Raw genomic sequence first — 17233 nt, forward strand, 5'->3', positions numbered from 1 at the left:
GTTATATATGGAAATTTGCATTATTTTTTGGTCTTCTTCCTAGGTAGGGCAGCACTTCAAAAGCGAGTGATGGCTTTACTTAGGCGAATAGAAAATCCTACTCCAGGGAACACTGAAGTGAGTTATACCTACAACATACAAATTATAATTTGTATCTGGAAATGTTTTTTCATTGTGAAGCAGACAAAGTACTTTTGCTTCAACTAATAGCTGAAATTAACATATGATTCCACATTTCAGGCTTGGGAAGACACACATGCAAAGTGGGAACACAGTACAAAACATATTCTTAATTTACCAAAAACTAAATTGGATGATGGTCAGGTAAGATAGAAAAGCACCTGTGCATGTATGTGTAATTGTTTCTTTTGCCACAAGAAACGTTTGACATTGACGGTTATAGAAATCTAAAGCCTCCTTTTAACATTTGAAGTGTTTGGTTTCCATTGAATGCCATATTATAATATGTTTCTAACTTGAATATTAAATGGTTCACTTTGGCACTGGACCAGGAAAGTTGGACCTTCAGAATTATACAGTATACAAGAATGGCTAGTACTCTAGAACTATTATTGTAATGTGTACTTTATTCCTGCAGAATAGTTCATTTTGTTGACATAAATGCTGCATCTCGACCCATTATTTATCGTTCTAATAGAATTGTTCCATGTTAGAAATTGGGTGTATGGATACCACTTGGAATGAACGCTGCAAGAGGCATTCCCCCCTTTTTTCTTTTTAATTGCGCAGGGGGAATTTACCCCTTCCACTAACACCATCTTTATACCCGCCCCCGACTCGACTCTATTGTTAGTTAAAGGTGAATGCCACAACAAGCGTTTTTGTTAGTGGCGTTCCCAATGTGGCACACTGACCTAATGTGCATTTAAAAGCTTGTGACATAGCTCAGTAAGTGTTGGGAAAGATTTCTCTTTTTGCAACTTTCCCTCCATAGTCACTCTGCATCCCCATTCTTTTTGCTCTGTTTTTAAACCTGTTCTGACATTTTGAAAGGTAGTAAAACCTTCAGCTCCACTTCGCTTGCCTTTTGCTCATTGTTCTGGGGAAACTGATCAGTCCTTCAGACTATCAGTACTACTGTTTACGTTTTTCACTCCTGTATTTTTTAACATGGCAAAACTGTGCAGCGCAATGGGGAATACTTTTGTATCACCCTAGCTTTTTACACTTGGGAATTTTGGTTACTTTTATGTGTCTAAAGATGGACATAGTTAACATTTGAGAATTATTTTTAGTGTGCACTGTGACGAGTCTGGCCAATTCATCCCTTATCCCCAGAGGGGAGCCACCCCCTGTGAGATTAGGGAGATGAGCCCCCTCCGCAAGACCCTCCCGGGGGTCTGGGCAAGTGAGACCTCACTGGGATTGACTCCCCTCTCGGGAACAAGGACTCCCAGTCCATTGAGGATTTCCCTGAACAGACTACGTTATCTGCCTACATGGGACTTAAAAACTTTTGGTTCTCAGATTTGAACTATAAATAAGTGATCCTCCTTCCACCTGTTCAGGTAATGCTGGATTACATCTGAATGCTGCCGTCAAATAAAGACGACGCACCCTTTTCAACTGTGATGATGTATTTAAACACAGTCAGAACTGTGAATGTAGAGAGACCTCATATGCGATGAGCTACTCCTGCGGTGGAGGGAGAATCCATAATACGCAGAGAGGAGCCTCTGTGGATACATTCTGGAGAAGCGAAGGTATGGAAATCCGTGCGGCAGCGGTGGCGAAGCTGGATCGAGACCTGCTAGATGGAGGCTATGAAGTGGGTACACTGACCGGGCAAGAGGCTCCAGTCAGGAAAAGAACCAAGATGGAAAACAAACATTCTAGTTAACAGTGGTGGGCCGGGTGCCCAGCAACCAACACAGAGACACAGAGAAAAAAGGAGCTTGAGTCCCCGAGTTCCACAATGCGAGTGCAGGTGGAAACGAGACGAGCGCGAAAAAGGAAGCAAGCGTTCAGAACGCCAGGATGCCAGCGAGGGTGGTGCACTCTGGGGTCAAAGAAAGCCAAAGCTGTTCACAGTACGAGAAGCTTGGAAACTCGAATGGACACAAGACCCAGGGAAACAGAGTGAAAGCGATGCGAATATTGCATATCAAGGCTGGAGAAGCTGCCAAAAGCATGAAAGTCTGCAAGAGTGGAGTGGGCATGAGCCGCAAGTGAAACAAAGTGAAAGAAAGATGTAAATGAAGGATAGGGAAGCTGGTCACAGTAAAAGAATCTTCAAGAAATATATGAACACACGTCCTGTGAACAAGGGAGTGAAAGGGATTCGTGTGTTTTCTTTCAAGGCTGGGTAAACCGGAAAATGTATCAATATGAGAGTAATTGGACTAGGAACCCATAACTCTACCAAAGAGCTGCAGGACTATGCGGAGTCCCAGTGCCAAAAGGCGGGATACAGAAGTTTATATGCAAAGTGATAATGGCGGGATTTAACTACTGGTAAAACGCTGAAGTGATCCTGGAGGAGGGGGGAATTTAACCAGTGGTAAACAACTGAGAAATACATAAGGAAGTAGAATTTCTCTTCCCAAAGGGGAAGGGGGAGAGGAGAAACCCATCTAAAAGACATTTATACTTTTAACTGACAAACTGTCTACGAAGACTGTGCATGGTATAAAGACATTCTAAAGAAACTCAGAGACTGATGGCGAGTGCTCCTAAGAACCGGGCCAGGTAGAAGCCCTTTCTGAGACTGTTGTGCAAGCGTCCTATTCTTTTTAGTTAGATTTTCTAAAGTGGTAAGGCCAGTGAGTAACTAGGAATTCGGACTCTGTGTTCTTTATTTTGGACTACAAGCACCCATAGTCTTTGGTTTATAAGGCAGAGAAATTCCCTCATAGAGATGGGGCCAGTTAGGCATTTTTATTTGTATTTGAATAAACGGCCTACACCATTACCCATTGTAGTCTGAGTCCTCCTGGTTCACCACAGCACATTCTCGTTTACCACATATAGCTACTAAACATGGCTAGTACCCCAAAATGGCTGTGCCACGAGATTGTTGCTTGCTTCTTTGGCCATATTGTTTGATTTTCTTCTTGCCTTGTCAGGATATTCCTTTTAAGGTCATGCACTAGCCAGGGAAAGCTGCTGCTTTCGCAGGTTTGGGATGTGTGTGTGTGCTGGCACGACCAGGAAGGCGTTTGGACTGTGTAGTCTCACTCCCCTTGCTTGGTGCCAGAAAGTTTAGGTGTGGGGAAAATGTGAAACCAATAGTTGTCCCGGGTTGGCAAACTACTGGCTGTTTAGATGGTGCAGACCCTTCCCATTGGTGGGCTTGGACTTGCTTTCAGCTCAGATTTCGGATAAGAGGAGGACCTCTGCAGCGGTTTCTTGAGATAATCATTGGAGCCAAGAATCCAATAGCTCACTGAAGTTCCGAAGCCTTCTCCTGAAGAGGCTCAGCATCCTTTCCGCTGTCTGGCCTGTGAAGCCCTGTTTGACTATCTCATCTCCGAAGTCCCTGAGCAGTGCTTCGGCCCTTACACTAGTGGGACAAACTAGTCTTAATACATCCTAGAGGAACCTGCCCTTCTCAGCTTTCAGATGTGTCCCTGGACTACAGAGTGGACTGGCCAGCTTTCTCATGGGCTACCTCGCCAGAAGCATTGTGGTTCTGCATTAAAGTGCAGAAATTTGGTGGTCGCCAGCTTGTGCCAAGTCGCCTTTTCCCCGAATGTCAGCGTCCCAGCAACAAGGGATCCTGTCCTGGAGCAGCTTCTGTGACCACGACTGGAAGGACGCCTGTCTTTGCTTGTGTGCAGAGACTGGCGCTGAAACTCTCCTTTCTCCAACCCGTGAGGTATCCTGAGATGGTCTGCTTCAGTGTTCCTTGAAATCCATCACCACCAACGGTTGTATCTTGCAGCTGCAACCGACCGGAAGAATCCTCGAAGCCGCAGCTCCTGGCTCCACTCAGCAGAACCAACAGTGGAAGATTGAGCCTCCATTGTCCCGTGAAGATACACAATGACATCTGGGAAAATCTGAGTCGGCGGGGTGGAGGAGAGGATAATGCATCTGTTCTCCATAGGATCACATTGGTAGTACGTTTTTTTGTCTCCTGCATTCCATTCCGCTCACCTTTTGGTTATCAAACTTGGGTAGAGTAACCTGAAATAAGAAAAAATGTACTTACCTTTAGTGCAATTGTTGAGAAACTTTTTGAACTCTCACCAACACAAGTAAATTACAGCTTACCTGCCGAGACCTCCTTTGGGGGCATAAACATTGTGGCTCCTGTGACTTTTGGGTACAACACCCCATTCTTCTTAGGATTGGGACAGCTAAATTAGGCAATTAACTTGGGACCTGGTTCCATCATTTATTGCATTTCATCTACTTACCTGCTTTTATGACTAAGTTATATTATTGCATATTTGAACTTTGGTGAATGTATATGTTTGTATCATAGAGTATTGTGCAATAATAATACCGGTTAGATTCGTTTTTCAGTGTGTCCAGAAGGCCTGTAATATGTTGGTTTTATACTCGCTGTCTAAAATGAATTATGTGCCATACTGTGTGGACTTATTGAGGGCCCTTGAGCCCACTCGTTCTCTCCTGAGAATGAGCCTTACCTTCTCATCCATGTACCTTGATTGGGTTTTGGCAAATCTCCCAGAGTTCCCTATTCACTATAACTAGTGTGGCCTCCTAAAATCTGTCCGCCAGGCCAGATTCAAGAAATCCATCTCAACAGTAAGGCATCAGTCCCACTACAGAAGCCAGTGCATAAGCTTTGTCAATGGTTTGAATCTTGCACGGCCAGCTCAGCCTTTCATCCTTTTGAGGTGCATAAAATGGTAGTCTAATGTGTAGCAGTCAACCGTTATGCAATCGGGGTGTATCCACTGTATAAAAACTCACTAACGCATGTGCAGTCCTTAAAATGCAGCAACAGTGGGAATCCTCCAGCACGTTAATGTTAAAGGATATTTGTACCATGCACTATCCCCACCATAGTGGTCCCCTGGCCCACGTACGTAAACCTGCTCTTCTGTGAATTCCAGTAGCAAGAGAGAGCTTGGGTATAGGGTTTTCCCTTCAATAGCACCACCTAAGCCTAAGCCATCCCACCAGTTGCATTAGGGTTTTGGGGACAAAGGGTCATGAAGACAACCCATTGGGTTAGCCCTTGACTGCTACTCAACCCAGACTAGCCCCTCAGGATGTGATATGGCCAACCCAGTCACAGAGCGGTCTAAACCAGTAGAAAGCAATAGTGAGGCTGCTTCACTGGGATCTCAGTGTTGTGATGAATCCTGCAGAGCCATCATTGACCCCCCAGCCTAAGCTCTCCTCACATTTGGCCAAGGGAAGGTAGCTGCTACCTTATCCTAACCCTGGGAGTGATATCAGGAGGGAGGATTGCATGGGAGAAGATGGCTGTCGGGGGTGGGAGTGGGGTGGAGTTGAGTCCTTTTGGAGGGATGCAGTATTCATTTTCTTGTGAGGATGAGTGTTCTATAATTCTCAAATATCTGATGACATGCTGTCATTGCACAAGTCCCTCTCATGAGGAAACCCAAGGAACCTTCTGTGAAAAGTTAACTAGACAGAATAAGTTGTAAACCTTGGGCATTCCTGAATTAGATGTGACATCTTCTAATTGTCATGGTTCTGTTTTGGGTAGAAGTTTTAGCCTTAATGTTAAATCACACGCACTCATATAATATCTCCTAACTCTGACATCCATTTCACCAAAGTAGAAATTAATAGATATTAAAAACTTTAACCCATTATGGTCTTCAGGATCCATGATGCCTTTAGTACTGGGACGAGGAAGGAGGACCTGGAGTCAACGAGGATCAAAGATGCCACTAAAGGGAATATGCAGTCTAGTTGTTTGAATGCAAGGCACCCGAGCGGGACATTTAAACTTGAAAATGGACCACAGCTGTGTTGAAGCAGGAAAGGAGCAGCAGAGGCAGAAGTCATCAGTAACTACACTGAAGTGGTGGGAGCTGTAGCAGGAATGCAAACGCCAGAAGAAGCTGACTGTTGAAGAGAAGGCATATGTTTTTGCAGAGTATGGCACAGTAGGAAGCACAGTCATGGTTAGCAGCAGGAAGAGACGCCCAGCTGTTGGGAGATGTGCTCCCGACCCGACACGCGTTCCCTGGAAGTGCTGGAGGACAGAGACCCAGCAAGGCTGGAGGGGGACGAGAGAGAGAGAGAGAGGCTGTGCAGGCGCAGAATAGCTTCAAACAGCTACCCGATCCACCGAAGGTCCGCTGGAGCAGCAGGGAGCAACAGAGACGTCAAACAGAGCCGATGAGTTGGTCTGAAATAGAAGCTAACCCCGGGGAGCTCCAACTGGAACGTTAACACAATTCAGAATATTTTGAATACAGAGCAAGCTAAAGGAGGCAATTCTCAATTTCTGAAATGTCAACTTGGGGAACCTGTAACCCACATTGCCAACAGCTAAGAGACTATAACGGAGATAAAATGGCAACAAGGGCACAATTCTCCTTTCCTGAGACACTAGTTAGGGGAAATCTGTAATTCATATTGCCACTGATGGAAGAGACCAACTGTAGTAATGGGAGTTTTCTTCCTGCCAGGAGAGTGAACCAGGAAAGGGACCACTTGTAGTTAGTCCTGGCAGTTGGGTAGACCAGGAATGAAACTGTTTCATCATCAAGGCAGTTGCTGTGCTATCCTGACAAAGGTATTCTATTGGAAGAATAATTATGATGTACTAATATACTTTTGCATCCCGTCCCCTTTCCTCCATACTGCATGGGCGTCCCTTCCTAGGGACGGGAAACAGAACCTTTTTCACCAGAAAAAAACCTTCTTCCCCCTTAAATTTAGAGACGTGCGGAGGTGCGGACCGCGCAGCATGCGCTGTCCTGACTCCGCCCTCCGGCGCCACACCTCAGTCCCCATAGATGCGTTCACAATAGATTAACATTGCCTAATGACAGCAGTTTTATTAGGGGGGAGGATGGTGAGACGTATGGAGGAAAGGGGACTAAGGACTAAGGCACCACACCTCAGTCCTCTTTTCCCGCGTCGACGGGAACAGGCCAAATTCACCAGCGCTCCTGGGTTTGGCTTTGCCCATGTAATTCCATGTGTGGCTACTTCTCTTCTATCTTTGTTTTTTTTATTATTCGGGTACTCGGTCTTCATGTGCCGCGGAGGAGCGTGACGCCTGTCGACTTCTACATGGTTCAGCAGGTGTCCATCCTGCGACACGGTTTCCAACTAAAGATCCCCATGCCCTCTGCCTATGTTACCTTGGCCCAGACCACGGCTGGCAAGCTTGTACCGCATGCAACACGCTCTCCTTGAGGTCTCTTAAGAACAGACGAGCCAGGTGGAAGGAGCTCTTCCAGAGAGCACCTCCAAAGGACCTAAAGGACTTTGTCTATCATCGATCCAAGCCCAAGGAAGGGACGCTCTTTTCCATCGACTCGCCCGCAGATGAGGGACTGCTCAGGTCCTCATACCAGCACGAGTACAGTGGCTACATCAGCTACCAGCCGACAGGCCAAGGGGTCAGTAGATCCTCACAGTGACAGTGCTGAGGGACCGGAAGGTTCTTTTACTGGGTCTTCACCTGAGCGGCCACGCCCTATTACCAGCAACATGTCCGCGGGGGCGCCTATACGCAGTTCTACCAGCAGATCCACCACAGGGTAGTCCCCATGATCCACACAAGAGTCCTGGACGGGCCGAGGCCCAGTGAGCCGAGCAACACGACGCAGGCACGTGGAAGACAGCTCGACAAAATGGCCACCGTGCCAGACATTCCTGACATCCGCCCGATACCGCACCAAGGCAGGGAGAAAGTAGAGGAACTTGTGTCAAGGTGGGACTGGTGTCAACCAGGTATGTGGCCTACAGCCTACCTTTCATTTGCGCAGGGCAGGTTTCTGCTGCATCCGTATGGGCACGGCATGCAACGGCTCCAACAGCCGCCCGCTACCCTGTCAATATCGCCTACCACTCTCCAGCCTGTGAGGACAGATTTTTTTGAAAGATTCCTCAGGCTCATGAAATTTCCTCGGATGGGGGTCATCCTCCGGGAAGCCATCAGGGACGTGCTCCCGCCAATGGCTCTGGCGCCGCAGACCCCAGTACAGGCACCCCTGGCCCCTGTTCAGCCTCTGCCGCCCGCTCCGGTCCCCCAACCGATCATGCAGGCATTTCCGTACCAGCCTCTGCTGCAGGCTCTGGTATCCACGCCCCAGCCCTCGGCCCCCAACAGCCCTCCACTGGTGCCGTACCAACCAGACTTTCAGGTGGACACGGATGAGGAGGAGGACCCCGACACACCGTCGGCAGCCAAGGCCTTCCATGAACGTCTTTCAGGGCTGGCAGAGTACTTGGGCTTTCCTCAACCCGAGGTTGAGCAACCAGCAGAGTGGGTCATCGCCGGATTCCTCAAGCTGCGTCCCACAGCAAGAACAGGGATCCTGATTTAGAAGGACGTGGTTGCCTTGGCCACAAAGGGCTGGCTCAAGCCCCACTTGCCCAGCCAGTCAATCGACGCCTGAATGCCAAGTCCAGGCAGGTAGAGGGGGATACACTCTTGCCATCGGCCCAACCTCAGCCTCACTCCTCGGTGATCACTACAGCATGTCTATATTCCAAGCCTCAGTCATCCTCAGACTCCTCTGCAGCGCTGCTAGGCAAGGAGGAGATGATCCTGGAGACACATGGGAAGAAGCTGTATTCCAACGCATCCCTGCATCTTCGTCAGGCCATTGCTAATGCCATGCTGGCAGCCATTAACCAGAGGCTTTGGCGGGAAATTACATATTTCCTCCCAGAGCTTTTTATACAGAGCTAATCATGATTTAAGGCGGGATTGGCAAAGGCCAAGATGGTGGCACAAGACATCATGGAGTCCGCTCTGGCCCACATTGACACCTCTGGTCAGGTCATCTGCATAGCCACGGACATGAGAAGAATAGCCTGGCTATGTGCTACTAAATTCAACCTGGACGTCCAGGAACGCGCCTTAGATCTTCTTTTCGAAGGGGGGGGGGTGACCTCTTCCACTCCACCATGGACGAGGAGCTGGCCAAAAAGAAAAACAGCTCACAAACGGCCAAGTCTTTATCCATCCTTAGAAAGGCTGTGCCCAAAACATACACCCAGTCACAGCAGTGCTTGGACAAGGGGCGTACATACAGTGGGTTCCGCGGCTTCCAACAGCGGAGGTCCAGGAAGCCTGACCGTTTGCCGACTCGGCATCGGCGCAAGCAACAAAAGGAATAAGGGCTTATTCCAGTCCCTCTCCTCCGCAACAGCCTCAGAGGGAAAGAAGGCATGACACACCCCTCCGGGTCCACGTGTCTCCACGCTTGCTCTCCATGCACCGTTTTTGGGCCAGAATTTTGCAGACACCTGGATCCTCTCCGTAGTATCCACGGGGTACCGCCTCCCTATCCCAGCCTCTCCTCCCTCTTCCTCTCCACTCCCACAGATTGGGACAGCAACTCTTTAGGCGGAGATCCAATTGCTCGTCGAGCCAGGCAGTGGAGAAAGTCCCAGCCTCCCAGCGGGACTTGGGCTTTTACGTCAGAATTTTTGCCATTCAGAAAAAGAACCAGGGGGGCCTGAGAGTTGTGCTGGACCTTTCCTCCCTCAACCTCTCCCTACTGCTACAAAAATTCAAGATGGTTACGGAAGTTTTGATAGTGGAGTCATTGTGCAAGGGAGAATGGATGTGCTCCCTGGATCTGAATGACGCGCACTTGCACGTCCTGATCTGGCAGCCTCATCATTCTTTTCTACGGTTCAGGATCATGGGCTACCATTTCCAATGCAAGGTGCTTCCTGTCGGCCTCAACTCGGCCCAAGGGTCTTTACCAGGCTGATGAATACAGTGGCGGCTCTTCTCGGGTCGCAGGGCCACCAAATCTACCTGTATCTAGATGGCTGACTCATCAGGGCGACAGCTCTGAAAGCGGTGCACCATACATCGCCCACTCTTACGAACATACTGCACGAGCTGGGTTTTTCACTCAACCTCAAGAAGTCGCAGCTGCAGCCTACGCAGAGACTGACCTTCTTGGGTCTCATCTGGGACACGTGCGCCGATAGTTATTCCTTCGGAGGACAAGGTCACGGCCATCAAGAGGGCCACAATGCACTTCCTCAGCAGAGAAGTTACCTCGGCCTGGTGATACCAATGCCTACTGGGCCTAATGGCAGTAGTCCTGGCCATCCCCCACACGCAGTGGAGTAACTTTGCTGAAAATGTTGGGGGGGGGGGAGTGGACATGACATCTGAAGAAAAGGTGCACCAGCCAAATGAATGGGGACTAAATGGTGTGCCATGAAAGTTGGGGGGCGGGGGCAAACACCCCTGTCCCCCTCTGAAATTACGGCCATGTCCACAAGAGACTCCAGCTGAGGAGGATACAGCTGCACTTTGAAGCATCTTGGAACCAGGAGCGACGGCTCCCAGTCAGAGATTATCAACGTTCCTCCGTTGCTTCACCCGGACCTCACATGTTGGTCCATGGATTGTAACCTGCGGACGGGCAAGTCTTTCCGGCAACCTACCACACAGGTCCCCATCACTACGGACTCCTCTCTCGAGGATTGGAGGGGTCACCCTGGACAACCACTGCGTCTATGGCACCTGGACCCGTCAGGAGCAGGAGTACCACATAATTTGGCTGGAACTGAAGGCCATCTGGCTGGCGCTCCGAGCCTTCCTTCCGGTTATCGAGGGCAAGGTCGTCCTCATTCAGAAAGACCACTCGACCAGCATGTTCTATGTCAATAAGAAGGAAGGTACCAGACCCCCCACACTGTGCAGACTTGCAGTCAGCATGTGGGAATGGGCCCTGGAGAATAACCTCTACCTCCACGGCCGTCCACCTGCCGGGGGAATCCAACCTGGAGGCAGACGGGCTCAGCAGACTGGGGGCGGATAACTACGAGTGGCAGTTAAACAACCTTGTACTGCAGGAGATCTTCTACAAATGGGGACGCCCCCAGGTGGACCTCTTTGCCTCCTGGGACAACTGGAAGGGCCAACTGTTCGCCTCCTTGCAGGGTCAGGGCCCAGGCTCCCTGGGTGATGCATTCTAGATTTGGTGGGACGGGATGACGGCATACGCCTTCCCGCACACACTGCTGATATACAGGGTGATATGCATGATCAAGGAGTCTCGCCACCTCCGCATCATTCTAATAGCCCCATGATGGCTAGCCAGGCCATGGTTCTCAGAGCTGTTCAGCTTCTCGGACAGGCCTCCCATTCGCCTTCCGACGGGTCCAGCACATCTTCTGGCACAGCAGGGGGGGGGGGGCAGGGTCATCCACCCACTCCACAGAAACTAGCCCTCACAGCGTGGTTCTTGAACAGGTCTCGCTAGGTCACATCAGCCTCTCCCAGGCTAATCTAGAGATCATACAGGGCGCCAGGAGCAAATCTATCAGGGCCCAGTATAAGAGCAAGTGGGCCAGGTTCTGCCATTGGACAGAAACTAAGTGTATCAACCCCCTTGCATGTACCTTGGACGACGTGCTCTCCTCAGCGTAACTCGCCCATTCTGGCATGCAGGTGGACACTTGCCGGCCTTACCTGGCAGCCATTGGGCATTAGAGAAATTCTGAGAAAAAGTTATTTTCCTCTTCCAACCCGACTGTCAAACATTTGATGGGACTCGCCAGGATCTACCTGCCCATGAAGAGGCTGCACCTCGTGTGGGACCTCAACATGCCCTGGTGCCCTGGCGCACAAACCATTTGAGCCAATTTCGTCCGCGGACATCGGGCTGGTCACCATTAATACAGCCTTGCTAGTCTGCCTCAGCTTGGCTCGCAGAAACGCGAAATCCAGGCGCTGGTTGCCTCAGAGCCATATACTACTTTTCACATGGATAAAGTAGTCCTGCGGACACACCCAACATTCCTACCTAAGGTGCCTTCAATCTGAATAAAGAAATTGTGCTGCCCATGTTTTTTGCTGAGCCCAAAGTCGATGCACAGAGAGTTCTGCACTGCCTTGATGTCAGGTGTGCCCTGAAATTCTGCTTAGACAGGACCAATGACTTCCACAAGTCAGATGCTCTCTTTGTCACCTTTGGCAGATCAAGATCTGGTTATCAGGCCTCCATAGCCTCTTGGATGGTCTCGGCCATCAAAGAAGCTTATGAGGGACGGCATAAGCCCTGCCAGCCAAGCCTCTGCTTGGCCGCACACAGATCCAAGGCAACGGCCATCGCTTTTCGGCATGTCCCTTGACTGGTTATAAGCAGGGTGGCCACATTTGTAATTGCGTAACCAATACGCAGCCTTAGAAGAAGAGCTCTCTAGCTCGAAACACGTGTCAGGCTGCACTGCTTTCCAATCAAAATCTCAAACAATTGTACTTGACTGTAGTTTGTGTGCGCAGTGTGATTGCAAACAACCCTCTTGTGTATAATTTACCCAGTGGGTGACTTGGCAGGTTCCCACTACATGCTTTCGCCTGCAGCCCATTCAAACTAACCCAACCTACCAGTCCTTGCGCTGGGGCTAGTCAGTCCCTTCCTGCCACTCCATTTGCTCTCATTAATTGGGACATAGAGGACCAACAGCAGACTGCCCGCTATAGTCCCTGTATATTGAAAATATGGCACAGGCTGCAGAATATATTCTCACTAGAGAAGATGATATCAAGGCATTATTTGCACCTAGGGGATCCACCCTTAATCCATTTAAAAGACTGACATCTGAGTCAGAAGATCTTAGATCCAAGATTATGAAATTGGAACGTCTCCGTGTCAGGGAGATCAACACATTTTGGGGAAAAAACAACCCTGACTCACTATTTACAAGAACAAAAAATACTGAGAGGCCTCTGCATATTAATTTTACCGGACTTTGATGATCCGGCTGATAATGATCGTGCATCTGAATGGGAGGCTAATTTGTCAGCTAGCTCAAATAACATGCTTAAACTCCTTATAGAACATGCTAAAAGAGAACATGAACGCATTGTCATTCAAATAGATGCATTGAAAGAAGAAATGGGGCTTTTTGACGCCCCTAGTGCTACTATTGATAAAAATTATAAAACCTTTTACACCCCTCTACGTAGACATCAACACAAAGTTAAACTCCATACGTCCCGTAAATGTTCACGTGACGATGGACATTATCGAGACAACAGGGTGTGTATCCCTATCAACCCAAGTATAATGAAGTTTCTCGATCCAGAAATAGCAGTACAGTATCCTCACCTGCCAGTTCTGAAGTCGACAGTGATGGTGAGAGACCCAGCATTAGCGAAGACCTTGAAAGCGTATCAATCATCAATGAGTTGAATCCCTCTGACGTCTGAGATTCCAACAGGCGAACACAAAATAATCACGCAACCCTCACCTTTTTTAGAACAGATACGACGATCCATAAAAGGAAACCATGAAGCTGCCCTAGCTGACATGAAAAAAGTCAGGTTCCAAACACCTCTGGTAACAAATATTACAACCCCAGACCCAAGCCTCTGGGTACAAGGGGTGGTCAGTCAGACGGCGTAAATGCCCCTCCCATACAACGGAGAGTAACAAGAGCATCATACCAGAAAACATTGAGGAACCAGGCGAGATATATCTGATTTATAATTTGAGCAGTCACCCACTTTCTTCTGACGAACGATCAGTCCTTAACAAAGGATTGTTTTTCGCTCCCTCTGGAATTAATGAATATGTACAGATTCAAATTGACTTGTTCAAATTTATTCGCAAACTAAAATTAAAAAAATACTTTTCCACCCAGGTTAAGTATTTCATAACCAAGCCACCCGTACCCATTCCTTCAGATATCACATTACAAACAATGCTGAGCACACATGTACTCGTGTCCCTTGAAGAATGTGAATATGACCCCAGTATAAATGTCATGGATTTACTCCAAGATCTCAATATCCAACAGCAAAGTTTGAAAATTAAAGAGTTATCCAACAAATCGAAATTTGTTCCCGTTTCCTAAAGATGATCTAATTGACACTTTCCATCAAGCAGTTCTTAAAGACATTCACAGATTGCAATATACTTCCAAAAGAAAGATCAAATGTAGAAATAACCTATCAGATAAAGAGCAAAGAGCCTTGCACAAGTTGGCATCCATGGATACATTAATTATCAAGGAGGCAGATAAAGGGGGAAATGTGGTCATTATGGACAAAGTGGACTACATTTCGATGGGACTTGAATATCTGAAGTCCCCGGGGTGCTATGAGATACTTGCATCCAACCCCATGCCTCACCTACGTGCAACAGTAAGCTTACTAGTGCCTAAATGGTATACATGCGGCCTTCTAACTGATGTAGAGAAACTATCCTGGACAGTCCAGTGATGCCCACAGCATACTTTCTGCCCAGAATACACACATCTTTTGATAAAATACCGGAGGGGAGACCCATTTTGAGTGGCAGTGGTGGCATCCTTGAACCCATTTCGATTTATATTAATGAATGTCTTGCACCATTGGTAAATACCATTCCCACATTTATTTGTGATACTATGCACATCCTTCAAATATTAGATCAACTTCTAGTATTACCTAATCTGTTAGTGTCGCTTGATGTGAAAGCTCTGTACACCTCAATAGATCATCAGAAGGCAGTTGCCAGCGTGGATTATATATTTTTCGTGAACACTCTGCTTCATTTTTTGAACATATTGAGACGGTGAAAGATTTGTTACTATGCGCGCTTTCTAATAACATGTTTCTATTTAACACCTGTTACAGACAGCTAATCGGCATAGCGATGGAGGCTAGCTATGCCCCAGCTCTAGCCAATAATTTCATGCACCACTATGAGCAGCAGTTTGTCTTTACCAATGTTACCTTCCTACGACACATCTATATGTGGAAAAGATACATCGATGACGTGATTCTGGCATGAAATGGGCCAATTGAATGCTTAAACAAATTTGTGATTTACTTAAACACTAATGATTGGGGCATCCAATTTACACATACGTTCAGTAACACTTGCATAAATTTCCCTGACTTATCAATCAGCATTTCAGATAAGTTTTGTAACCAAGACTTTCCGTAAATTTACTTCGGTAAATGCAGTTCTACGCGCCACCAGTTGTCCTAAGAAAGCAGTTGTATCCAACATTCCCAAAGGGGAATTTGTTCGAGCCAGGCGTAATTGTTAAAAAAACAAGGATTTTTCTGAAGAATGTGGATTGATACGGCAATGATTCCTGGCGAGAGGATACAATGACCATACTCTTAGCAAGGCCGAACAGGCTGTCACATGTATGAAGAGGGTGGATCTGCTCACCCCAAAAATACGTACAGACAGTACACAGCCAAAAACTCAAATTTATCACTTGGTTCAATGCAGATTGTTCCAATCTATATAGCATAGTAAAAAGACACTGGCATCTCCTTCAGCTAGATAGAGATATCACTCCATGGTTGGACTTTGCGCCTAACTTCATCTATACTAAAGCTGGCAATCTCAAAAATATACTATCCCCCTCATTTATGCCAAATACACAACGCAAACATACTTAGCTGCACCAGCCACTTACCAATGGCTTCCACAAATGTGGGGGCCGCTCGATGTGTGCCTTTGCATTTGAAACTTCCAAAATTTAATTTGGCCACCTGTGCACACATAAGGTTAATTCCTTCATTAACTGCAACACGAAATATTGCATATACCGTATCTTATGCACATGTGGACAGTGCTATATTGGCAGCACTATTCGTCCTTTGAAGATTGGCATAGAGGAACATCTGTCAACTATTTCCAACCTTAACTCTAAATACCCGCTGGCCATCCATTGGCAACAAGCCCACCAAATGTACAATAAAGGGTTGATTAAATTTGCAGGTATGGCTAAAGTCTCCCTACCTCAATGTGGAGGTAATCTTGTCCTTAAACTCAGGCAACTGGAAGCCCGCCTTATCTGCCAATATCGTACTGTAGCACATGGCCTCTATACCAAACTCCTCTTTGCAGCACTAGACGAAATGGGTGTCATCTACACAAACTTTGCAGATGACACCCAGATTCTCATCCCCATCACCGGGATCTATGACCAAGATACCCTAACGATTAATAGTCTACTATGTCATTCAAAATTGGATGGCCCAAAACAGGCTATGCCTTAACGATGAGAAGACTGAAATTCTCATTGTGGGCTCTGCCGCTAAAATAGCCTATTCAGCAATCGACATAGATGGCACTATGATTCCAGTCCTTAAACATGTCAAAACACTCAGAGTCCATCTAGATGCCAACCTCTCAAAGACCAACACATCTCAGCACTCTCCTCATCCACGTCATACACATCTAAACTCATCACATTAAGCCGCCAATTTCTAACACCCACTAACTGCATCACTCTAGCAAGAGCACTAATACTCTTGAAATTGGATTATTGCAACGCACTACTGTTAGGAACTTCAAACAACAACCTTGTCAAACTCCAACCTATGCAAAACAAAGCACTTTGTGCTGCCCTAGGCTTAAAAAAAGCTGATCAACATCACTAACATTAGGAGAGAAGCACATTGTCTGCCCATTAGGGCAAGAATACTATTCAAAATACTATGCGTTACTCACAAATGTCTTGCCAGCAAAGCACCCATCTACCTCAACAATGCCAAAAAAGAAACCCACCCGAGCGCTAAGATCCAATAACGACCAACTCCTTGAAATCCCCCGCTTTAAATATGCCAGAGCAGGAGGAAGCAGCTTCCAAGTCCTCGCCCCGAAACACTGGAACTCACTCCCTATTCATTTTAAAAAGGAAGACTCTTTCCCCAAATTAAAAAAAAAAGTTTCAAAACCGGGCTCTTTAATAAATTCTAGTCTGAATATGGAAACATCTCTTTCCCTGATCTTATTTAGCCTCAGCCCTGGAGTAATATCGCACTATATGTATATACCCCCTATCTATTTCTCTTCTGCTACCTTCTCGTACTTCTCACTCTATGTAACTATATCAATTTCCCTTCTCACAATAATGTCTCTGAATAACCATGTAAAATTCCATTGCCAATGTAACCACGCCATGATACCCCAGGGTCTGGGCGTGTAATAAATGTAATAAAATAAAAAACGGACCATGAACTATCTGTATTTCTGTGATGAGTAGTCATGACTCTCATGTACTGTACTTACACAAATGTATTTATGTATTTGTTAATTTTTGCTCTTCATCCACGGTTGGTCATCCAATTAGCCTTCATGACTTATTGTAA

At 47.0% G+C, this 17233-nt stretch overlaps 1 protein-coding gene across 9 annotated transcripts in view; it reads left to right on the forward strand.

The window, feature by feature from the left end:
- Positions 1–17233, forward strand: part of NF1 (neurofibromin 1) — a 3279657-nt gene that overhangs the window by 1236204 nt on the left and 2026220 nt on the right. For all 9 annotated transcript variants that reach the window (XM_069614617.1, XM_069614618.1, XM_069614621.1 and 6 more), the window contains exons 18-19: positions 44–117; positions 241–324. In XM_069614617.1, coding sequence (XP_069470718.1) covers positions 44–117; positions 241–324 — 158 coding nt within the window. The remainder of the gene's footprint in view (positions 1–43; positions 118–240; positions 325–17233) is intronic.

The sequence above is a fragment of the Ambystoma mexicanum genome, chromosome 9 (genome assembly GCF_040938575.1).
Source record: "Ambystoma mexicanum isolate Mex_15411 chromosome 9, UKY_AmexF1_1, whole genome shotgun sequence".
NCBI lineage: Eukaryota > Metazoa > Chordata > Amphibia > Caudata > Ambystomatidae > Ambystoma > Ambystoma mexicanum.